We start from the raw sequence: 25,447 nt of genomic DNA, 5'->3' as shown, positions 1-25,447 counted from the left end.
CTTGTTTTGTTAAGCCTAATTTCATTAGAAAAAAGCAGCTCATCTTGCGCAACTGCCTAATTTCCAGCAAGATTAATCTTTTACTTTGGGACTCATCTTCATTTCATAAAAGTTTCCCAGGGAAACCCAAGCAGGGATCTTGAGGAGCTTGAAAAAAGCAAGCAACAAGCCTTGCCGTACTCGAGCACGTTCCATCTGGCATAAGCATGTAGCCGTTCAGACAGTAGCACTTGTAGCTGCCGTAGGTATTCATACACCGGTGTTTGCACGGCCGTGGCTTTAGTCCACACTCATTTAGATCTGAAATGAAGGGTGCAAGGGAAGGGGGTGGGAAAAGAAAACATACAAGGTATGTGTGAAAAAACTACTAGTTCAAGTTCCTGGAGAAAGAAGGAAAAACATGGCTATTAGCTTTTTATATGCAGTCCAGCTGATAGCAAGCATCCAGAACATCTTGTATGAAGCACTGTTCACCCCTCCTGCCAAGCGACGTGTTTTCTTCTGTTTCACAGATATCCTTTCAGAAATGACAGTATTAGCATTAGATTAAGTGCCAACAGAAGTTTCATTAGGGAAGTTCCTGGAGAAAGAAGGAAAAACATGGCTATTAGCTTTTTATATGCAGTCCAGCTGATAGCAAGCATCCAGAACATCTTGTATGAAGCACTGTTCACCCCTCCTGCCAAGCGACGTGTTTTCTTCTGTTTCACAGATATCCTTTCAGAAATGACAGTATTAGCATTAGATTAAGTGCCAACAGAAGTTTCATTAGGGAATGAAAATTAGGTTGGACTAGATGACCTTTTGAGGTCCCTTCCAACCCAAACTATTCTATGATTCTATAATGCACAAGCTCAGGCTGCCCATCTTGCCATGTTTTCTTCTGTTTCACAGATATCCTTTCAGAAATGACAGTATTAGCATTAGATTAAGTGCCAACAGAAGTTTCATTAGGGAATGAAAATTAGGTTGGACTAGATGACCTTTAGAGGTCCCTTCCAACCCAAAATATTCTATGATTCTATAATGCACAAGCTCAGGCTGCCCACATCTTGCCACTACTCATGTTGATGCCATGTCCAGGACCAGCCAGAACTCTTGAAGAGGAGGGAGAAAGCAAATGTTACTGCTGCAATCACTATCAGTGATTCTGATAGCGATCCAGTGATTCACTATCGTGCTTCAAAATTACTCGCAGAGGAAGGTAGGAAGGCTGATGCTAACCTACTTTAAACAATCTCACAGAGAAAATGTATTCCTTACCATCTAGGAAATACTGGGAAAAAAAGTGGTATTTGTCAAGGACTATCCATGAAAGTTACTATTTCAGATTTACAATTTAATACAGAATTCACAATTTAAACTGAAAATATTCAGCCTACAATTTTCATATTAGTAGACAAGGCTTCTAACAAGAAGTGAAGATTGAGTGAGCATTTCCCTCAGAATTCTCTTCCAAGAATATGCGTTGGTTTTACCTGGGTAAACCAGAATAACTTTTTACTTAGTTATTTGTGTACTGATGAGTAAAGATGACAATAAAGGTGAAAATAATAAATCTATTCACAAATCCAGCCAGCAAGTACTGAAACAACTGAGTTACCGACCCTCATCTCTAATATTGCACAATCGTGTTTGGAGGTCTATTACAGTAAGAGAGTCACTGTTATTTCCAGGAACTTTTCAAAGAGCCACCTCCACTATTAAGCACATTCTCATCAAAAGTCACTCCCTAATTCACGTAGCAGAAAGGTAAGCCTTGGGGCTCCTACTGTGTGGTAGACACACAAACACAGTAGCCACCTTATAAAATGCCAGCTGAGAAGGACACGCATGCTTTCTAAGGACTAGATGTGAAGGCTTAGAGTTAAGACGTTAAAACAGAAAGACAAATATACCTCTGGTTAGAATGAAGTCAGTAATTCTTAAGAGTGTTTATGTGTGTCATTAAATCTGTTGTCTTCTGACCTACTTTGTTTTCATCTTTATGGGGTCAAGGAAGAGTGAGCGTCATGCAGACAGGTATTTGCCCCTCCCCACAACCCTTCTCCTAACTGATGGATATGACCTTTTTTACTTCATTTTCCAGGGCCTCGGGAAGAGCAGCAGGTTTAGGGATAAGAATACTTCCTGCTCCCCTCTGCTGCGAGAGGGTAGTGGTAAGGGACATAATTTTCCCTTTCTTCCTGCAGAAGGCTGAATAAGATGTTTCTAGGAAGCCTGAAGGGAAACGTTTGCTCCTAGAGTGGCGAGGAAGCCAGGTGAGTGCAGGCAGGACTTCAGTGAGAAAAAGTTGCCAAAATAAGGGCTGGACCTGTGCCTGACAAACAAGGAGTGATGACCATCTCCACAGTCTTCCTGCAGATCATGCGTTGCAGAAAGAGCATCCTTTTTCAACTCTCACTCTTTGGGAGTTTGAAAACATTCCTGGAGCTGCTAGGAGAACATACTTCTCCCAGCAGGCACCAATGCCACAATCACAGGAGTGTACCTGCTGGGTTTGAGAGAAACAGCTGCAGAAGAGATGTACGTTTTCTACTGTGAAAGCAGGATCTTCAGGTAAGAGTTGTGACTATTGATAGAGTACGTGCATAGGTCAAAATGGAAAAGCAGCAGATGATTATGCTAGAGGGGAAGGGCAAGTTTTCATTGTGAAAATCTTTGTGTAAAAAAAAAAAACTTTACATAAAAATGTTCAATAATAAACAGGTGAAAGCTTGCATTTTGGGAGGCAAACTTCTCTGGGCAGCACAAAAAGCTGCTTTTTCTTTTGTCTGTAAAACTTACTACAATTAGACAGCTCCTGACAGACTTTATAGCTGCATTAACATATTTATTACACATGCAACACGTCTGTTAAAAAAAGTCATTGTTAAATTCAAAACTCTGTTAGAGTTTGATTTCAATTCATAAAAGTATCCCCACAGAACCCACACTATTGACTATTCTGAGATTCATGGACAACAATCATTTTGAAGTAAGAGAAAGAAAAGTTCTATAAGTCTAAAATTTCTGTATTCTTCCTCTTTTGTAGAAAAAGCATCACTTTAAATATAATAATAATAAATACGTAACAGAGGTAAGTATAAAATACTTAACTAGAAGTAAGGACAGAACGAGGAAAAGTAATGCTGAAATTAAGCTGACAGGGCAGGATTTTAACAGTGCCTGTGTTAACTTCAAGTGTTTACATCCCACTGCACTTCAGCTCCTAAGTTCAGATACTCCTGAAGACTTTACCCTTAAGAACTGTCTCGCTTTTATTTCCAGAGCTACAACCACAGATCCAAAGTTGAAAATGGTAAGAATTTATGACTGTTCTCAGTTTACCATCTTGCATAAGGTATAGATTACATTATGAGCCTTAAATAATTGGATCTTTCTTTAGGACTCTGAATACTACACCACCATTTGGTACAAAATATTCTTAGTACAGAAATGAAAGCTCTGGTATTGACAAATAGACAGCTATTAGTAACATACTCTGAGAATAACCTGATCTTAAAAAGTAGGTGCAATCAACTGTATTAGGATATCACATCACAAGCTTTTCGTTTGTGGAATTTTGACTAAATTATTTCTGTTGTCTTCGCTTCAATCTATTTCTGCCTGTGAACAAATGCTGTCAACATCAGCTTTTGATTCACATGTTAAAAAACATGCTGAAAGTAAAATGTTTGTGCCTTGAAAAAGTTCAAATTTTTTAACCTTGGCTGACGTAACAGAAAGCTAAGGTCACAAGGCAGCAGAAATAGGCTGTTAGCACAACTCCACTTAAACCTAAACCTCATGTGTCACGGGTTTTCACTTTTGCCTTTGAAATTAGCTATTGAGAGAAAGATGTTTTTAAGCTTATGGAGTCAGAATGAATGCTACTGTTTAGGAAAGCAAGTACTGGCAGTGCTGTGGCTGCTTAAGAAAGAAGCCAGCCTGCAAATAGGTTAGGTGTGTTAGAGCATGCTGCTCAGCCCATCTTATTTTCCCCAAAATGTAACTTTTCTTCTTTTCACCAGCGCAGACGGGCACATACTCGGAAACTGCACAACAAGCACTACTCGTACGATTACTGGCAGGTCCTACATAAAGGCCTGTGTCAATATGCTGACAGCTCTCTTGATCCACCTCCATGCACCCATAATCTGTAACAGCATGCTTCCCTAAGAAGGGTCTGGATGCACTGCACATGGACTCGGGGAGCACTGAAACATTCCTGCTATCTGTTTGTGTGTTTCTTGTTCCTTAAGTAAGGTCTATTTTTTCAAGAACAGGTTCAGGCTAATGTTAGCAGTCAAAAAATCAGCCGTAGCAACGTAACTCGAACAAATGCTGGTTACTTATCAATTCTGTATTTCAAGCAACATCTATAAAGACATCTCAGTATAAATGTCTATGCATCGAAAGAGGAAATAAGAAAACAGCAGAAGTTTCCTCTAAAAAAATTTAAAGCTAAAATGTATAAACTCAAAGGGTAATAAAAATAACACTTTTACATCATTCTTCTTTTTAGTAAAATATCATCATTTCTTTTAGTCACTTATAATCTCACACTGGAATTCAAAATATAAAGCCAAACACTATTAAAAAGTTTAACAAACCCCTTTAATGTCTTTGCAGGAATGTCCACTCACTCTCCTGCACTTGAGAATTTAATTGTTCAGCCACTTAAATTCCCATGTTGCCTACAACTGTACAGTCAATGCAAAACCAGCATTCTTAATTTCAAAATAACGTAAGACAGTACTGTACCTAAAAGCAGACTGACAGTTTCGGGCACTATGGAAAGCAGGTCTGTAACATAAGCGCAGGCTGCTGAGCACAAGTATTTTATTTTTCAAGAAATGAAATGAAAATGTGAATGCAAGGAAAGGACGAGCACGCTATGCTGGCAAATCCAGATGTGACTATTGTGTGGCACCACACATGATCTTGGGTAATGACCGACTTCAGTGCACACTTAACAAGGGGCACTTATCCCTAGGAAGACGCAATACTACACTCTGCTATTTTCTTTAATTAGCTTCTGCAGAAGACTCCAGCACTCAGACTTTTTCTGCCTATTAACTTGGATCAGGCAACACAGAGGTCAAATATTCAATACCAAATTTACTCAGACTTTGAAAATAGAAAGCCAGGGACCAGAAACCAAGTTAAAAATTAAACTGTTATCACCATACTATAAACAGTAGATCAGCTTTCATTTCCAGCAACTGTCATCACACTACCATGTCAAACTTATGAGAGGATATTTGCATCACCCGAAGAGTTTTGTTCACATCACTTAGTCTGATTAATCAACAGCTGCCAAATGCAGAAGTTAAGAATCCTAATTTTCTTCAACTCCCAGCTTTATGTAAATCACAGTTTTGTCTTTACCTAACCTGGCAAACAATTTCCATCGCTCTCACTTTACAAAGGAACTCAGAAACAAATAAAAAGTGCAGGCCCTGAAAAAAGAGCGAGGAAAGAAACAAAAGCAAGTTACAACCATAAGTATGGTGGAGAGTCAAGCCTTTTCAGAATACAGGCACACAGCATCAAGGAAATAAAATCAGTTATTTGTTCTGCATGCTAATGACACTGCAGGTTCAACTTTTGCATCACAGCCATCGGTCTATTAGCCTCCAACCCCTTTGCAAGAAATTGTATTACTGTTTCAAGCCGTGCAGGTAGAAGGAGCACGCCACCTGAAATACAGGACCATCTCACCCCTTGATGCTATATTTCTTGCGTGATGATCCAGGGGGCGGAATAGAAGTGCTTCACTGCTCTGACCAGGTGGACTTGTATATAGCTGCTCATCTTCACAGGATAGGAAGAAGGCATAATAAAAATGAAATTACCAGATCTTTGTAATATGCATTACTTCATAATTTAAACAAACAAACAAACAAAATCTCTCAAGTGCTGACAAGAATTGCATTATGAAAAGAGAAAGTCGCAAACTTTGCACCATGTTCCTGGAACAAACAGGGTAAGAGGATAGTAAGTTACAGAAAAGCAGCCTTACATTCCTTGCATAAAGACAACCTTTCCCAGCCACACGAAGTTAACCTGCATATGCTTTAGATTGCAAGCAAAAATCACAAGTTTTCAACTATTCGTATTTGTCTGTGAACATAGATCTTATTGAAGAGCAGGTATCAATTTTCCGATGAACACATTTTGAAAGAAGTATTAGTTCCGTTATTATCACTATAGATTAGAAAGCTGGCACAGAGTATTTTCTTTAAAGTTGCTCAGCTTTTTTCTTAACTGGTTACAGCTGTAAACCTGGATCAAAAAGCTAGAAGGGAAACACTAAAGCTGCTCAGGAGACTTGAATACTGTGGGGAGAGTACATGGTTAGCTCTTGTGCAAAATCACTGCAATTTAATTGCTGATGATAGCAACATAATAAAAGAAGTATCAGCTAATCCTAACTTCTGAGTGACCTAAAGCAAGGTCTAGATTGCCACAGCAGCTGCAGTGCCACTGGAAAAGGACAAGCATTCAGGCATCATCACACAGTCGGGGTTCAACAGCTCTGCTATAAGGCTGGGTTCTTCTCTTGGATTGGTCCCTGGAATACGGCTTGATCCACGAGGCTCATGAACACATAAGATGGAGAGCCTGTTTATCAGTGCCTGTACTCAAAGAACGCCATTCACCAAGAATCTGAGCATACTTTATAGCCCAGCACCATTCACACATCCTAGAAAGACTTCCACCTCTGCAGGGGAACTCCACCATTTCTTCTGCCAACACCATTACTTTCTGTTATTACTAATTATTATTCTACAACAGAAATGAGATAGATGGCCCACGGACTGAACAGGACAGGTGCTATATTAAGGTGTAATAACAGAATTCACACTTATCCTGTGCGATTTGAATTTCCTCCCAGAAAAAGCAGACTCTGCATCCACTATGCACTTTCAGGTCTCATCCTAACACGGAATCAGCACATGGCAAGAACGCATACCCTGATCCCAGGAACAGCTCAAGGGTCTCACCATATAATAGAATAGATACAGGCTGCAGTCACCTGAACTGGCGTACATTTGGGACACCACAGTCAGCAGGCATCCCAGAAACCTCATGCACATCTGCCATGGCAACTTTGCCACCAATACCATGCAAGAATAGTTGATCAATACTGCCTTCCTTTAATCATTTATCACCACATTTTTTCCTTCCTTAGCGTTTAGCGGAAAGTGAGTAGTTTAGTTCAAGACTGCAGCCTCCAGCAATTTGCACAGCATTCTTTTGATATTGTTAAAGTAATTAGTACATATAAAAATTATTACATATACATGTAACAACTGTTAGTTCACTGCACTGTTTTCTAAAAAAGTTCCAGACTGACCAAAACAGGTGTAGAAGAATAAAATCATAACAACCCATCCTTTAAAATGTCAGCCCAGAGTAAAGGGAAAAGGAGACAGGATAATTTGAGAGATGACAGAATAAATGAAACTTAAAACTGAAAAATACAACATTCATTTCCACATCACTTTGGGAAGGATTAGTAAATCTGAAAAGAAATATATATTTATTTTTAAAGAAAATTATTCACTCTAAAATCAACATGTCACACATGGGACTCTACAAATGTCAGTCCCAACGTCAGAATAGCTACAGCAGTAACAGACCTGGTATATGAGTTCATTACCCTATAATCGCAGGTGACACACACAGCATTTGGGGGGAGAGGGATCAACAATACTTCTGTGCTTTCAAGAAGAAATTCTATGTCTTGGACTTCACTTTCTTACCTTGGTTGCAGGTTTTTCCAGTGTATCCTGGGTGGCACTTACACTTGTTTGGCCCAACGCATTCACCATGTTTGCATCCTGGCTGGCATACAGCTGCAAATAGAGGAATACTCATTATTCTTCCACTCCAGTCATGGCTGACAGCACTTTACTTTGAAACAAATGGCAATGACCTAACAAATAGCATCGTTTACGTTCCTCCCTTCAACATCATTATATGCGTCAAATACCACTGTTAAAACATCAGGCGCACTTTCAAAAATAACCACCACCCCAATACCTGTGGGAAGAGTGAGATGCTTGTTAGTAGTCTATTTTTGTACAGCACTACATTGTGCTGTTTCTGGGATATTAAATCCTTTTAATACCTAACTAGCAAGCAGGCACTGTGCCTTCACTCGCTCTCTCTATGTATGTATGTACTATGATTCATGCCATTAAATTTGGTAAACCTGGAATATGCCCCAGCTATACAGAAAATGCGTACACCAATGTCATAGGCGACATACAAACAAAGCCATAGTTCAGTCACTGATAGGCAGCAGCACAGATCCCAGCATTCACCGTTTTCCTCTATGACTATAAGGCAACACTCTTTACCCCCTTACTAAGCAATGTTTTCCCTGAATCTCTCCCTTTCAGGTGTTTGGATTCTGGCATGGGAATTACTTTTATTTTTTTTTCTTTTGGAGGAAAAAAGGACTGGGTAAAAGCAAAAGCAACACTGACTGTAATATGCTGCTTTATCACTGCACACATCTAAGTCACTTCTACTCAGAACATTTCAAGCATTTATTACCCAACCTGCCGTACAGATATAGTCTCAGAATGTGAAGTTACGGTCTATTCGGCTTCCAGAGTCAAATTTGCCAGGTATTTTTTAATTCACCAAATGGAGCATAAATACAGAACTCCAAGAAATAATAGTTAGGAAGCCATTTTTTGGTACCTCTCTCAATATAACACAAATAAAATTAATAAAACAAACTTTTAAAACTTCAGTAATAAAACAAGCATTGCTTTTGAAGAAATATAAGAATTAATGCACAAATGTATTTCTACTGATGTAGGATTAGCTAACAGGAATATTTTCAGAGAGCAACGAGTCCTGCATAACTCTGGAAACCATTTTACAGCTGAAAATTTTAAACAACATTTCCAAGTCTTTTTTATTAGAAACGTCTTTCTATTACTAAATATACTGTTTCAACCTACTGGAAAACTAAAGTATTTACTATGCTCTAAAATGTTGTTTATCATTATATGACAAAATGCAAATGCAAAATTCTGGTGAGCTTACTGAGCAAGATGGACACAAATTAGATAGGAATCAGAGGGTGGCATAAATTGAATACCTTGTAATCAGGATTTACTATTTACTCTGGCTTTAAGTTCATTTTCTAAACTAACAGTATCATTTGGAATTTGCAAAGTAACTAACTAGATCCATATGTAATATTAATTAATCTGACAACAGGCTGTATCATAAAACTGGATGTATTAAGGATGTAATTTAACAGAAATCTGTTATAAGGCCCTCAAAAATGTAGCTTGCATTCTAGCCAAGCTGTTCAACAGGGTTGAATTAAACAAAATTAAAACAGGCACAAGAGATTAGTTTTGGTTGTGGAAGAACTATGCAAATACATCTCTGATGTTCTAAAATCTTTTCCATAAGATTCAAAGCATCCAGAATCAGCAATTCCCACAAATGCATCCACAGAAGCAACTGTTAGCGTAGAAGGAGTTTGCTCCAGTTATAGGACTGCATTTGCCCTTTATTATCAGCGCACTTTTTTCTTTAAACTTTTTCTTAATATATATATGGCCAGCGATATCCCCTAAGAACATAAAACTTTATTTTAAATCTACAGCTCTTGACAGATCTTCCTAACACGATGGTGCAGTCTCTTTTTGAAAACTGTTGTAAGGGATATCTTAAAAGGCAAGAGAGAGGGATGTTTCTAGTTAATGCAAGATTTTTTTTTTCCAGTAAACACTGTCCAGAAACAAAGAAATGGGATTCAGATTCAGAAACACCTCTCAATTAAAGCGTTAGGAAAGGGGGCTGCTTAGACTACTAAAAGGTATGTTTCAAAAAGTACGCCCTTGGGTAATGGACAGATTTGACTGAAGAGCAACTGATACATCATGAAAAACTTCTAGAACATTGTACTTGGAAACAATTACTGCTTTTTTAATCACTATGGTCATAAACAGAAAAAAAAGATCTTCTTTGTGTAAGAGCTCATTTAGACACTGAGACTCTCATCTTCCTGACATCATAAACCCAAGTCTAATTAGAGGTGACGGCAGCAAAACAAAGACTATGAAGACCAGCTTCATGACTTTGAAGTCACTGGGGAGAAAGAAAAAGATGTGATCCAAACAACAGTAGAGAAACAGAAATGACTATATGTTTTTGAAAGCTTCCATGAAATTTCAACTGCACTTTAAAGAAAATCTATATTGTGGAGTGGGATACAGTTAGGTAAAAATTACTCTCTAAAAATCACAAAGCACCATGGGATCAGCTTGGTGTGAAGTGCTACAGTTCAGCAGCTGAACCTGTGGCAACTTTAGTTTTAACTGACTTTTTTAAAGTCTTGGTTCCTCCCTCAATTGCATAGATTGTAAATTAGCAGCAGGTCAGATAGAGAAAAAAGATCTCATACTTGAAGACAAAGAGCCTTATAACATTCAGTAATGAAATAAATGAGATTTTAATTTCCTTTAGAAATGAAAATGTTCCTCTAATTCAGGTCAAATATGTTTGTATTAGGAATCAGATGTTTTGCTTAATTCTCTCAGTTAACCAAGTAGGTCAGATATCGTACTAGAACAAAAATTATGTATTAGCATTTGTTTAAAACAAATAATATACAACTGTCTACAGATATGAAACATGTAACACAGGCCATGTTATTAAATCAAACAATCGGATCTATGGGATCCTTCAAGAGATCATCTAGTCCAATACATCTCAACAAACTTAGCTCCATACTATGCAGTATTTAATGTCTTGTATGACATAGAGGTGGGTAACTCCTGATCTAGTCTACCTCCTAGTCTCAAGATATAATTAAGAAAGGCACTTAAATCACATGACAGATCTCTCCCTTTTCTGTTTTTGAAAGTCTCAGTTAAAGGAGATCTCAGCCCCTCAGCAGTCTACAGCTCAAGAATCCCCACTAGCACAAGGAAAGTTTCCTAATGATTAGCAAACCACTATCCATAAAGTCAAAGTCATCATAAAAGGCTTTTTCTGCACATTAAACAGGTATTTGGAAACCTATGCTTGCTGCCAAACACTGTACTTGAAGAAATCCTGTTTATTAGAGTACATTCTGTGCACTTTGGCTACTTAAGTATTATGCATCTTATTTATACACAGCTGCTGAAATTCAGTACAACCTTACAACCAAAGAATTTCTATACACAAGAAAAAAGCGCTTTTCAATAAGCCTAGCAACATCTGTAGCTCAGTCAACACCACGGATACATCCCACAGCATTTCCTATCAGGAATCAACCCACCCTCAACCAAGCAATTTGTATATCCTCCCATTAACTTGAACAGGGCTTTGCACGGTGCTGAGGACTTAAGAAGCAGATGGTGTTCAGCCAAGTCTGCACACCTGGCTGGGGTTCCACCAGCGACATCTGTATGCCCTTCCCACCGACCCCTAACAGGGCCACCAGGCCCAGAGAGGTGGGCTGGCTCAGGCTCTGCCACCTGCAGCCTGCAAATACTCCCTTCTCCAGAGGAGGGCATGGCAGCAGAGACACACTCGCTGGCTCCCCAAGGGTTCCATTTGAACATGGTCAACAATGAGATCCAGGTATAAAAATAGGCCTAAGCCCGACTTTCAGCATTTCTTTTAATAGCAGGCAATTATTTCAGCTGTTTGGTATGAGTCTAGGCATATACTACGTATGCTGATGCGACTGGGTTTTTTCTTTGAATTTTCCACTCTACTTATTTTCTTGCAAAATTCCAGATAGAATTGAATAGAATAGAATATTTCAGTTGCTCTGCTCACACGCAAACACATGGAGTTTATCCATTTTTTTAACACAATTAGACTCACAAGTAGTGAGGAAAAAAGTCTCCCAACTAATATTTTTTGCATCTTGACAATTAAAAAATTCCCCCACAACCGACCACAACACCCAATAGAACATCATTTCCCTCCGATCAACTCACATTTACAATGACTGAAATAAGCCATGTCCGTGGATTTCAGTCTGCTACGTAACACTCACTTCCCTACTAGGCAAGAAGGAAATATAGACAGTGGAGAGTTACACCAGGCTGAGAAAGTCGCTCTCTTACGCACTTAGGGCAATGAAGTCCAGAAGGTCAGAGTCTGAAAAGGTTGCCATAAAGAAGTAAAAACTTTCTACTCTTTATAATAATAATTGTTTTCAACAAAAGTTAAAAGTACGCTTGTATAGACAACTGCCACTAAAACCAAGATTGCTAATTTGTTGTTGAATCAGTATCAACAAAGACCTACCATTTCTCCAAGGATTCCTCTCTGAAAGCATTTAAACTGGCACTCCCATCGGGTAGTAATGTGGACTGAGATAAACAGAAAGAAATCCCAAGCACAGCTATTTTCATCTTTGGTCAACTGCTTCTTGTTTATCTAGGCCATAGAATAAAATACAACTAAACTTTCCATTTCATTTTGTTACCCAATTCATTCAAGAGATACCAGCAAATAAACTCTGGTCTCATGATTATTCATTTCAGTTTGATATTTTAAATCCTTTTTTTGGGCCATATGTGAAGACTTGCTCTGTCTCAGTTCCCACCAACTTCAATGGAGTCAAGGAGGTATCCTAAAGCCTTTTATTTGGCCAAAAATCTAACCAAGTACCTATTTTAAAGGTTGGCAAGAAATACCTTTTCCTCCAAAATAAGATGATAAATACCACATTTTAAGTCTCACTTAAACTTCAGGCCAAATTAAACTTCCTGTAAAAATAACACAAGGAATTGAAACATGAATGAGTGGTTTGGGTTTAGGGTTGGGGTTTTTTTCCAAGTGTGGGAGAGAGGGAGAAAGAATTTCTGGTGAAATGCACATGCTGTTAGCACATGTTATGCTTGTGTAAAAGCCAGAAGACACCAAACCTTCCCAGCCATGACTAGCTGCTGGTGGTGTCTGAGCATGACTCAATCACTCTGAATTATTATTTTTTAATTGTTGCATAAATACAATAAATGAAAAACACATTCAATCAACTAATTATGGGTCTATAATGTTGGGTTTTTTAAATTTCATCTGTATTTTCTCCCTGCACACAGTTCCCTCAGAACTGACTTGGAAGTCCCCCTCAGGTTTTGTCAGTTCCTCTGTACTAAGCTGCCCATCTTTTGAGGGCATGGGTGACTACCACATGCTGTCCCCTCTATTCCTTCTCATCTAGAATTTTAACATTAATGATTTATTTCTTGATTACCAAATACTGTTTGGTAGAGTCCTAACCAGACGGTTGCACTGCCTGGTTCCTACCTGCCTAACTCCTCTTCATTTGTGGCCAGCAATGGAAATCCCTGAGCTTTCTTAGGAGTATCTCTACCAATTTAACTCCTCTTTGGTTTTCCAACACTCCCAGCTATGTCTTTCATCAAAACAGCCTTGAGTATAATTCTGTGTATAATTCTTACATTCTTTTTCTCTGCGTTGCCTCTTAATTTCTGTCCCTTAACAGTTATTTTTTATTCCTTGCATTTTCTTTCTTGCGTGATGCCCACAAGAGGGTTTCATTAACAGAAGTTGCCCTCAAAGTCTTTAATTGCTCTTTCTGCATCCCCCCACTCAAATCTGCCTCAAAATGCCAGACTGCAGATGTCCAAACTGTCCTTGAACTTCCATTTTCACCTCTCTGAAGTCTAAAAATATGCATGAGAACACCTGCATCCGAAACAAACTATGCCGACCACCTGCCTGAATGGCCTTGCTTCTGCCCTCTCTTCCCAAGTAACATATAACCCCTTTTTTATTCTGACTCTAAATCCCAGCTCCTTAAAATTCAGTTTGCTCAAACACAGAAAGTTATTTGTGCATCAGCCCAGAGATGATTACATACTATTCAGCTTCACAAACCTTTATTGGATCCTCTTATACTGCTGAATGCAGAACAGACTTCCAATCTTAAGATCACTGTTTACATTCCCTCAGTGCCAACTTTATAACAAGACTTGCATGTTGGTGAAACAAGCTTTCCTCTATGCTTCCTCCTTCACCTGAAACTGGCTCCCTTTTTCCTGTGCTGCTAACAGACCACAACCTCACGTTCTGTATTTCTCCTTCTCAGAGCCAGCTTCAGCTCACGTCTGTCTATTTCTATTTACTTTTTGCAATTCCTTGCAAATTATGCAATTGCATAAACACACACTCAGGAAAATAAATCTGCCTTATTCACAGTAATTTTGATCTAGGATCCCAAAGGTATGAGCTAATTTGTACAATAAATCGCTGCAGCTCTTTCAGAGTTACTACACACAAATGCAGGAGAACGCATAAAGCTTAACCTACCACACAGTTAACCAGTAGGTGGTAAAAACATGTCATACCCATAACTCACATTAAAGAATTACTTCTGAAAAAATAACTTTGCTTCCCAAGTAAGTGTACTAGCAGTCACAACACAGATCTCTGCAGAGCTTAATAAGCCTGACTAGGGCAACTGGGTATTAATTTTCAGATAATTTCACTGCAAAACATTCCTTATTCTATTTTTTGAAAGATAATAAATGTTCTTGACCAATTTCTGTAACTAGAGACTGATAACATCATCAGATGAAACAGTAGTATCTAATGCCGGAATATTTTTTTCACAAATTACTTGCTCTTATTTGTAACATTCACAATAACAAATGTTGTCAAAATGCATGCTTAAGCTTCCATCTAAAGCATACAGTTCCATTAAGTAAGTGGCTCCTAATTTTTCATGCACAACTACTACATTTGCCTGGGTAAATCAGTTACTCAGTTTGCACATATGATTCTGGTAACAGCACATTAGCATGACAAACTGCAGCCAGTGTGGGCTATTCATTGCAGTGAATTCTTTGCTTGCTTATGACTGCTGCCAAATGTGTTTCTAAATTGCATACACAAATCCAGACCCTGGTTCATTAATGCCTTGCTACTCAGAACAGCACTTAAAAGCATGCATAACTTAAGCACGGGTAACACTGAAATCAATAGGATTTCATGAAGTCGGTGGAAGTTAATCTAATGTTTATGTACTTACATACTCTTTTTAAGGATCAGAGAAATTTGATCTAACACAATGCAAAATGTAAAAAGCAAGAAATATTTCATGCTTTGTCAATCTTTTCATGTTTGCATTTCAACTGGCTTATGATAATTGCTTAAAAAATGGTGCTTTATCACCTCAAATGCCTGTTTGTTACCTGAATCCTTCTGTGTCTACTGAATTCCAGCAGGTAGAAGCAGGGTAGCACAAGTGTCTCTGTATGTGGTGGCAGAAAACAAACTGGGCCCTATTGCTATTTTCTTTATTAGAATGTTAACACCCACTGGCTTCGGCAGAGTTACTTCTGCATCACAGTAACAAAGCTGACTTTCACAGCCAGATGAACAGCTGATTGCTTTGCTCCCCTTTCGAAAGACTGGTACTCCCGCCACAGGGACAAGTAAACAAGACATATCAATTCCTTAGCAGCAGCAGACTACAGCCCTGGGTACCAATGTAAACAAGCGTTGATTTCATTTTGCTCTAACGTGCCAGGTTGTACACTGCTGTAGAGCAGGGGCTGTAAAGTTTCCCTGTTGTGGGAATGACAACTTGTAGTGGAGGTGCAAAGCAGGCAATGGGGGGCAATAAGTGCTTCAGCCATCCCAAACTAACCTCCGCAGCACACGATTCAATACTGTGAAAGCAAATTAGGCCTCCTACGTCTGACAGCTTGTAAATATGATGCTGGGAGAATAAACAATTTGCAGGAAGGAAAAGATATTGCCTGGGGCTTGAGGGTAATATAAAGAAACAGGAAAAGAGTGAAAAGGGAAAAGTGCAATGGTTTAGAAAGTAAGTATCTCATCAGATAGGTGACTGGGATAAAACAGCCCTGTTAATTTCCTTCCCCCCTCATCTTCCCCAAATCAAATGTTTAAAAAAGGAAAAAAAATAAAACATCTACATCTTCTTGTCACATATTAGAGTTTTCATGTAAACTTATGACTTAGAGGCCATAACTCCAAGTCATAAGCTTGCCAAAATTATTTCAAGAAATATGTTCAGCTAACCTTTGGGCTGGCACCTTAGGCTGGCTATTCTCTGCCTTAAGACGTAGAAAGCTGCAAAACAAATATCCAAAAAAAGAAATTCCAGCTTTTTTTTTTTCTGTAAGGAGGATGGACTTGGCTGGGGTTTTTATCAACTTGAAACTTTCCTGGAGACTTACACACATTCAACATTCAGAGCTTTTCTGAAATAAAAAAAATTCTGGTACACATTTAAAAATGGAAATACCTTACATCAGTATTTCATTATGAGATTTAACAAACATTATGATACATAAGAGTAATTAAATATAATGACGTGATGCTATTCTTATTCAATCAACGAAGGAGCTACACTTCGTCATGTTTCATATGGTCCATACTTGTAAAAATTCTCATGTTTCACTGTTCAGGTTCAATGTTTCCATCAACAGAACATAAATGCTTTTCTTAAAGAGACAGTATCCTTTCATTTAAATATAGGTATGTATTTTTAATGCTGCGTCTCCACAGAGCAAACATGAAGGGTTAGCATCTGGATGCTAATTTGAGAGTAATTAAAATTACAACCATTTATAAGTATCTGAACATCTGCAACCAATAAACATCCTAGCATATAAATTTACTGGTCATTTTTATAATGTTTAAATTTTGAATGTCATCTAAATTAAAACTAGTGCTTAGAGACCTTTTGAGCTCTTACTACCATATGAAACTAGATACGCTACAGAAGTTAAATAAGATGGAAACACAGATTTATGTTTCGGGCTTATTTTAAATCAATTTATTTGCCAATAAAATTAACGTTAGCAGCATAGCTTGTTAGGCTACATAGACTTATTATAAAAGACTGGGACTTAAGCAACAGCAACTCTTTGTATTTTAAGTAGTACGTGACCAACACTTAAGGGTTTGCTATGACTGCAACTTATATTGGTTTAAATTAGTTTTAACCAGACAGTCCCTTAGCGTTTGTTACAGTGGAGGGAGGCTCCCCAAGCATATTCCCCAAGAGAGGAATATACTACAGTTGTAAATGGTCAAATTGTGTTACTGTTGAGATTTCCTTGGAAAAACTGGACTGCAAAACTATTATTCTACGTACGAAGTGCAGGAGGGATGCAGTGGGGAAGTGGAAAAGGATACTGTATCTTTAACGTGGTATAGTCATAACTGCTTTAAGAGCATAAAGCTTCTAAACTGAAAAAAACCCCCAACTGAATAAAAATAGCAAAACCTCATTTTTTCTTGCATAGCAGTATTGCAATTCTGTATAAAATGTCTTTTCTTTGAAAAGTACCGGGGATGCACAAAAATATTGGTCATTTTAGAAGAAGCAGACATGCTGCATATCAATATTAATTAAACATTGCCAAAACAATGCATTAATATAGACTGTATTCTTGCATCCACAAATTCAGTAACAAAACTCTTAGTGACTTTAGGAGGTTTCTGCTAGTGGGTCAGCCTCCTGGAAGCCAGTATTTTCATGGCTCATTATTGACAAAATCATGGTTTTATTTTTGCGCATCTTGGACTATACAGAATTGCCATTTCCACTGAAAGCATTGTTATGTGCAAGAAACAGAAGTCCCAAGCAGCTCATGGCCTCTTCTCCCATTGATGCATGAGATGTTTTAGATGGGTAAACTCCCATCAACATCATTGCTGGTTATACAAAATCTCCTTCTAGGCATCAATGAAAGCACAGCCACCTCTTCCCCCGCCCCGCCACCACCACCTTGCATCTCTGTGAACAGAGATAAATAGAAATAAAGCTCATTAGGACAGAAGCAGCAGCACAGACAGTGTAAGTTTCTTCACAACTGTTTTAAGAAGGCAGCAGCATGCACAGTCCCCAGCAAAGCATTTGGTTATGCCTGCATCTGCTGTATCAGCTTGTCCAAGCTCCCCTCTCTCTCTCTTACAGGTCCTCTTTAAGAACCTCCTGAAATACTATGCTTTCTACTAGGTTTGACTAAATCTCAATGCTAACCTGACATCCTTCAATTAACATTTTTTAATGATGCAATGCTAAGGGGAGGTGTGAACTAATGGCTTGACTTATACTTTTACTAATGGGCTATTTGACTGCACACCTTCTTGATTGCTCTGTCCCTAGGCTTTTAAGCCAATTGTCATGGTTTTAGCGTAAGGTGGTGGGAAACAACTTTGCTGACCTATTCTGGTTTTGCTCCCTAGGTAGAACACTCAAACCTCAGCACAGGGAGATAAACAGATGGAGTTACAACAGGTGGATGCTCTGAAAGAGCACACTCATCTTCACAACCCCTTCTCAAGACAGACTTTGTAGACTTTGTTATTGTTTAAGAAGAATTCAACACTGAAATGAGTGAAGTAATCAAATAACATCACTACTTGTAAAATCCATGTTCAGTGGGATTTTATTCCTGTTAAGCATCTTCTGTTGGGTCAAAATTTCTGTCCACCAGACAAAATCTGAGAGTGCCTTCTGCTGACTCCAACAGTCATGCAGACTCATGCCAACAGGGGATCTGACAGTAGATCTGCATCCGTTTATAAAAGCTGCAGATCCAACCTTCTATTTTGTACATATGCGAACACAGCAAAAGGAACCATTTTTGCCATCACCTCTAGCAAAGGAGTTGTCCAAACTGTAATCCAGAATGAGAATTCAAGCTGGTTTATATTGCTTTTCTTAAAAAAAAATCTTGCTAACCTTTTAAATCTATGTTAAAGTAGTATCTCCTTCCACAGTTCTTTGCTGTTAAACTGCAGCTGAAATTTTGAAGCAAAAGGCAGCCTACATCTTCAGTGTACCTTGACTACATATAACTAGCATACAAATCAATTACAAACAGACATGCAGCCAAGTACAAAGCAGGTGCATTTTGTTCATGAAAGACACACGCATGTGGAAACCATTTTTATAGCTTTTGAAAGAACTACAGAGAGACTTGTAAGCCAGCTAAAAGCAAGGCAGGTAGACCATTCGTTCTAAGAATAACTTTCAGGGAACCAAAATGGATTAGTGGCAAAAACATCCACGAACAGCTACTAATTTTCAAATAACCCCTAGCATGGTCTGTTGGAAACCGAAGGGAAGAACTTCCATTTTCATACTGAGGAATAAAAAGCATCACACTACTTCTCACATAAGTCTCTGCATGAAATGAGTGCACCTCTTATCCCGTATTTTAGTTTTCTGATAGGCTAACCAGGTTCCAGAGCTCAGTATATGCATATATATTCACAGTTGATTTCTGTACACCAAATTATCAGCAAGGGTCAGTCAGCAGCAGTTCCAAGGACTTTCCTGCTGCTTGGCCTACCTCTGACCTAGCAGAGACACTTGGACAACAAGGCCCAGATTATCCTTTCCTTGAGAAACACTCAGAAAGACAGCCATCCCTGCAGAATACTGTCACAGACATCTTATTAGGGCGATGAGATGACAAGCTTCAGCAGGTCTCCTAGACTACAGTAGCTAGAATACAGGAATGGACATGACTGTTTTCATTCTGCAGTTGACGTTTCTCATCCAGCTCAAAGAACTGAGCTCCAGCCCTACCACTGCTGGAAATTCTCTTCCCCGAGTATTTCAAACCATGAAAATTAATGCTGAATAACACATTTAAAAAAAAAAAAAGTTGAATCAACTTCCTAAGGCAAATTTTTTCTGCTGGCACACAGAAAAGTACATTTGTGCAAGATGTGTGCAATGATGCAAACCCTGACTTTGTTTTCTCTGTGTACTTTAAAACCCATTTAATGGGTTCTGGGTTAGGACAACACACTCAGTACCACAGATGCAGTTGCCTTACAATGCAAAAGGAGTTATGAATTAAAAACGTACTGTTGATATCTGCTCTCACCAAAAACATTCTGTCACAGGAAGTCAAAACCCCCTACTCTGAGAGCAGAAATCCAGAAGAAACTCCTTCTAGCCTCACTTTTGCTCTGGGTTATAGTTTTGCTGTGTGCACAACAATAACACATAAAAATGCAAGACAACAGCCCTATTTTTACACACATCTTATCAGGTACTTTATCAACATAACATTTTTCACAGAAGTAGGCTTTTGTGTGATTACTCCCACTTACAGCTATTACTCCCACTACAATTTATTAAGGAGCAAGTAAATCCTGCAGGCTGGGCAACAACATGGGATTTTTGGACTAATTTCAACTGGGATATTTAACATCTAACTTTAAAGCACTGATGCTGTGAGTCCATCAGTGTAAAGGATCAGCTCTACCGATGATGAGGTTACTTCAGATGAACTAAGAGTTGTTGCTTAAACAACATTTCTGCTGCTTCCAAATTAGCGTTTCTACACACCAGGTTTAACCAATAAACCTGGTTTATATACCAGATCAAAACCTCAGAAAGGCTACTTAGTTACATTAGGGATGGAATATATCCACCGTTCTAAATCTAGATTAGGCCACTAAATAAGCGTGATGGATTTTCAATTTACAAGGACTTCGAAATGCCAATGAATTCATCTGAGTTACGTTTGTTTAGCCCCTTTGAAGATATGGCTATATTTGTATCAATCTCAAAACGGACCTAGTTGCCTAAACCTGGATCTCACTTTGGTGTTCACAACCTGCAAGGAAGGAAAAAAAAAAAAATCCAACCTGTTTCAAAGTTCTTGATTATTTCAGTTGGAGGGACATCTTCGAAGTGCGTTTGCTGGAATCGGAAAGAGCATTTGGGAAGGCAATTTCACATCACTGAAGAAAGAGTATTTCTACTAGCTGAGATGTTACAGCTGACACTGACAGGCTTTGGAAGCAAGTTTACAGACAGATCAGACCTACATGCACTTCCTTACATGTACAAGTCTTGACTGGTGTAATTTATTAACAGGAGACAGAAGATGTTTTAAAGAAAGAGTGTAAATTAAAGGAGGGGCCTGATTTCAACTTCTTCCTACATGTTTATAAGAGTGAAAAAGACAGCTGCGTTATGCTGACTGGTGTTACTAAGCAGCAGTAAGCACGATCATGTTCTATGTGCACTCCTTTGTCAGTCAAAGGGACATAAAAGGAATTACTCCACACTTCACAAAAGTAAGTTTAGCTAACACAGTTCAGTTTCCATTTGCAACTGTATGGATGGATTATGGATGGAAGATCAGAAGGACCGAGTTACCTTAATGAGTTACCTACTTAATGAGTTACTGCTTGTCAGCTGTGCCACAATCCTACCCTGTTAGAGCTGACATATACAGGCTTAAACTTCTGTCACAATTAAACCATTACCGTAAATCACACAGTTGGTTTAAACTAACACATTTTTTTCTCAATAGCCATGGGCAGAAGGCATGCCCACACATGTTTGGTGGAGCAGCTCAGCTGGACAGCAAGAAATGTATCCAGGTATGTTAGCAATCACTTGCCCATGGCTCATCATGGTTCAGAGGTCTCTGTAAACTGGGACAACCCTGTCATGTATTGGAGCCTATATTCTTGCTACACTCTGGCTCCAGCATGGCTCTCACCTTACATTTGTTGTCAGAAAGATAAATTCAGAGGTGATCAGTGCCTACATAGTAAACTATGCATGAGTAAGCAGGTGAGAGTCCAAAGGTGCTATAGCACTTGCGGGCATACCCAGGATGGCTCAAACTAGTTTGAGAAAAGCAGTTCAAGCTCACTAATAAAGAGCTTAGCATTATTGCCTTCTTTTTGGACTCATTTGTAAATTGGGTCTCACTACTAATTTTTAAGCCTGACTCTATACTTGTTTTCATTGTGCAAATATAATTTATTCTAGAAACGGCAAAGAAAACGTACATCTAGTAGAGAAAGTCTGATATGTATTTATGCCACTCATTTCGGGGACGGGACTAAGAGGTTTGCCTTTCTCCATAGAGAAAGCAGGAGAAATAATTGTGTACTTGGCTTTTTGGAAATTTTTCAGTGATATTCCTTTGTACAGTAAAACACTCAAGTTTTCCTTTGAGGCCAGGAATGCTTCCTTCTGTGCCAGGTTAATCCTTCATACCAAATGCCACATTCCCAAGGTGAAGAGTTGACTACAGATTTTCTATTTGGCTGCGAGCACTAGAAAGATTCACTTTCATTTAGTGCAGTCTCCCACCCCATGATATGACTGGAATTTTCACCACCCACAACTGGGGCAGATTTTCTTGCTTGATTTTGCTAAGGGTTTGGCTCCCATTTAAAAACTAGGAGGAGCCGCTAAGTTTTTAGTAAGAAGTTCTTCACCCAAATGTCCGAGACTCTTCTGAACCAGCAATTCAAAAGTTATCAGCACCCAGTGTGTGAAAAAAAATGGGGAAAAAAAATGCATTTAGACACCTAAGTGAAAACTGTATTCTTTTGAAAGTCTGGTCCCAAGTACTGGAGATGACCACATAAAATCCACCTCTGCACTTCCTGGAAACGTGCATGGAGAACAAATCTGTCAATAATAGACTAAAATGCAGTAGAAGGAAGTGAGAACTCACCTAGCTTTAGCCTTAAAAAAAGAGCATTTATGGTATCTGAAAAAGTTCTCAATAAGGTCATTTGTAGTGCCAAAATTCAGAGAGTAAAAAACAAAAAACACTTTCTGTGTATTATTACTTTTGTCTCATTTTCAACTTTTAGTTATGAATCTTTTTATATTATCACTTTATGCTATTCCTGTCTCCCAAGATCACAAAAATGCAACCCCAAGTCAGACTTGGTAATAGTGAGAAATTAAAGGACAAATATAACTGAAATTGACTTCCACCTAAATATGAGCTGCAATTTATGGTCACAACACAGGAGACAACTTGTCTAAGAAAAGGGCCACAGTGAGACCCTTTTAGTGGTTTGGGTTTTTTTGGTTTTGTTGTTGCCTTTTTTTTTTTTAAACAATGTGAATTATTGATACTTGCCAGTTAAGCCTTCGTAGCCTCAAACATTTAAATGCTCAATGATTTTCAAATAAAACTGTGTTATGAAAGATGGACAGAGATTCTATCATCTCTGGAGTAGCCTCAATCAACCTATCTCACATTCTCCTTCCTTCTCTATAAACATTGATCCCAAGGAAAGGACTACGTGTTACCAACTACAGCCCTAAAAATCAAAATGATTCATGGTATGGCCTGAGAGATAGCAACCTGAGAACTTTGCATCAAAAAACCGTATCAGGGATGTTATGTTCCAGAAGTACTTTACATAGCTTTTTTACCAGTCATCTTAGATACCTATTAAACATTGTGGGCTTTTAACACACTTGGGAAGGAAGAATCCAGTCTTGCTGTTTACAGATTTGAACAAAACCTTTGCTGAGAGTCTACAGTTGCATTGCCAATGCTATTTCTATCTTTTGCCTAATATTTGCCACCTATAGTCACTGCCTTGCAGACTAAGCAACTCACAGTATTTAATACCTGTTTTACTTTAAAAATGGCTTGGCAGAAAATGATCCAGTTTGCAGACATTTTCATCTAAATAAATAAATAATAAAAAAAAGAGAACCAGTATTTATAGGTTCACTCCTGCAAAAACTTACGGGGTATCACTCATGTATGCACTGTTAAACACATGAGCAAGCGCCCCAGTATCAAAGGCTGCAATTTTAACAAGCTGAGGTCTCTATGACGCTCCTGACAATTTTAACTTCTACACAGTGCTAGCTGCCACCACAGAATACTTTTTGAAGATGTAGTTAATGATGAAGACTTATCTACTTGGTTATTCTGCAATTATATCAAAGATTCTAGACAGATGTGAGAATCTCAGAGATGTTTCTCTTCACGTGACCCAGTAAAAGGATGCTGTCAGGTAGATTTATACCCTTAGTTTGGGGTTACTGAAAGAATGTTTGTACTTAATATTAATTGGAACATTTCCATCAAATTTTTAAGTGAAATGTCAGTAATTTGGGTTTCCTTCTTGGACGCAAATATTCTCGCCCTGTAGTGCTTGTAACATGACACAGTGTAGCGTTACGTCAGGCTATTAGACCAGAGCATGAAATGAAGCGGAAACCAAACAGAAATTCCTAAATTCTCATTGCCGTAACTAAAGTTTACCTTACTTGATTGCAATCATTTTTAGTACTGTTAATGATAGACAGAATTTTAAGCTGACAACATCCTTCTAAGTAAGTCAGACTCACACATGCAAAAGCCTAAGCCCTGCATTGTAAGAATGTGTGTGAACATGTGAAAGATGTGACTAGGTGTGTACGAGCCTTTTCTACAAGTGACTAGAAGCCCCAGCAGCGATGATACTCACGTTGGCATTGTCCCCAGGACAATCGGGCCCAGCCCCAGCAGCAGTCAATTCTACTTCCAAACCGACACAGTCCTGTGGAGGAGACTATTTGTCTGGGCCACCTGAACAAGACAGTTCAAAGAAGTCTGGTGAAACATTTTGAAAGTAGCTAAAATTATTCTAGATTAAGAAAAACGAAAGACAAAGACCAGCAAAAACCTCTCCTGCATGGGCATATATATCCTTGTTTTTGAAAACAGTAACTGCTCTAAGCTGAGTCTATGATATTTCTATCATTAAAACTGTGTTTAGTTCAGAAACTATAAACGACTATAGGCAAAGAGAGGAAAAGATAATTACAGTAACTTTGTAAAGCCTTAAAAAACTGACATGCTTTGCAATATGCTCGCTGCTGCCACTCCCAGGCTCGTATTGAATAATTTCAGAAGTCTGAAACACAGAATTTGTAACGCGGAATAAACCACACCATCATAAAGTTTCAGCATTGGTTTATTTCACAATATATGGCCAAATTTTCTCACTGAAACATTAAAGGAAAAAAAATCAAAACAAAAGCTTCCTGAACTGTTAAACAGAAATTAAATACAAAAGGAGAGCTGTAGTCTTCCCTTGTTCCAAGGAAAAGATATCACAGTCTCAAGCAATTATAAAGTATTGACATGAATTGTTAATGTTTTTTAAAGACAAGCTGAAATAACATGAATGCTGCACTTCAGCACCTAAAAAGAAATCCTTCGAGAGGGGATCATGCTGGCTGATTTATAGGCACGCAGAACTGTTGCGCTGGGCAGTCTGCTCCTTGCGGCTTCCATGAAGCGTTCTCCAACTTGCCTTACAGCCGCTCACTACACCTGACACGGCTCAGCACGACCCACGAGGCACACGCTCTCCAAGCATTCATTTTCACCTTGCTTCATGTTAAAACTTGAGTTGCAATCTTCACCATATTTTGTTTCAAGTGCCTCGAGGCGTCAATAAACTAATTTTATTTTTACAGCACGCAAAGTGCTTTGGTTTTAATTCTTGCAGGACGCAACCCTGCCCGAGCAATAAACTTTTTATACCTAAGCCCGTATTTAGGTTGCCGAGCAATGCGCGGCACTCGCTTTGCGCGGGCCAAGGGCGGGGAGTACAGGGCCGAGCGAGTCCGTCCCGGGGAACCCCGGGAGCGGCACCGGGCGTCCACCTGCTGCCG

General features: G+C 38.7%; 1 protein-coding gene across 1 annotated transcript in view; it reads right to left on the bottom strand.

Moving 5' to 3' along the window:
- NPNT (nephronectin) overlaps positions 1-25,447 on the bottom strand; it is a 69,090-nt gene that overhangs the window by 28,798 nt on the left and 14,845 nt on the right. Inside the window, exons 3-7 of the mRNA XM_019470555.1 lie at positions 24,253-24,353; positions 16,045-16,095; positions 7,755-7,847; positions 5,707-5,799; positions 181-300 (exon numbers count right to left, since the gene is read on the bottom strand). Of these exons, the coding sequence (XP_019326100.1) occupies positions 181-300; positions 5,707-5,799; positions 7,755-7,847; positions 16,045-16,095; positions 24,253-24,353 (458 nt within the window). The remainder of the gene's footprint in view (positions 1-180; positions 301-5,706; positions 5,800-7,754; positions 7,848-16,044; positions 16,096-24,252; positions 24,354-25,447) is intronic.

This window comes from Aptenodytes forsteri, unplaced genomic scaffold (genome assembly GCF_000699145.1).
Source record: "Aptenodytes forsteri isolate BGI_AS27 unplaced genomic scaffold, ASM69914v1 Scaffold93, whole genome shotgun sequence".
NCBI lineage: Eukaryota > Metazoa > Chordata > Aves > Sphenisciformes > Spheniscidae > Aptenodytes > Aptenodytes forsteri.
The sequence above is the reverse complement of the archived record's forward strand: the minus strand, read 5'-3'. Positions and strand labels throughout refer to the sequence as shown.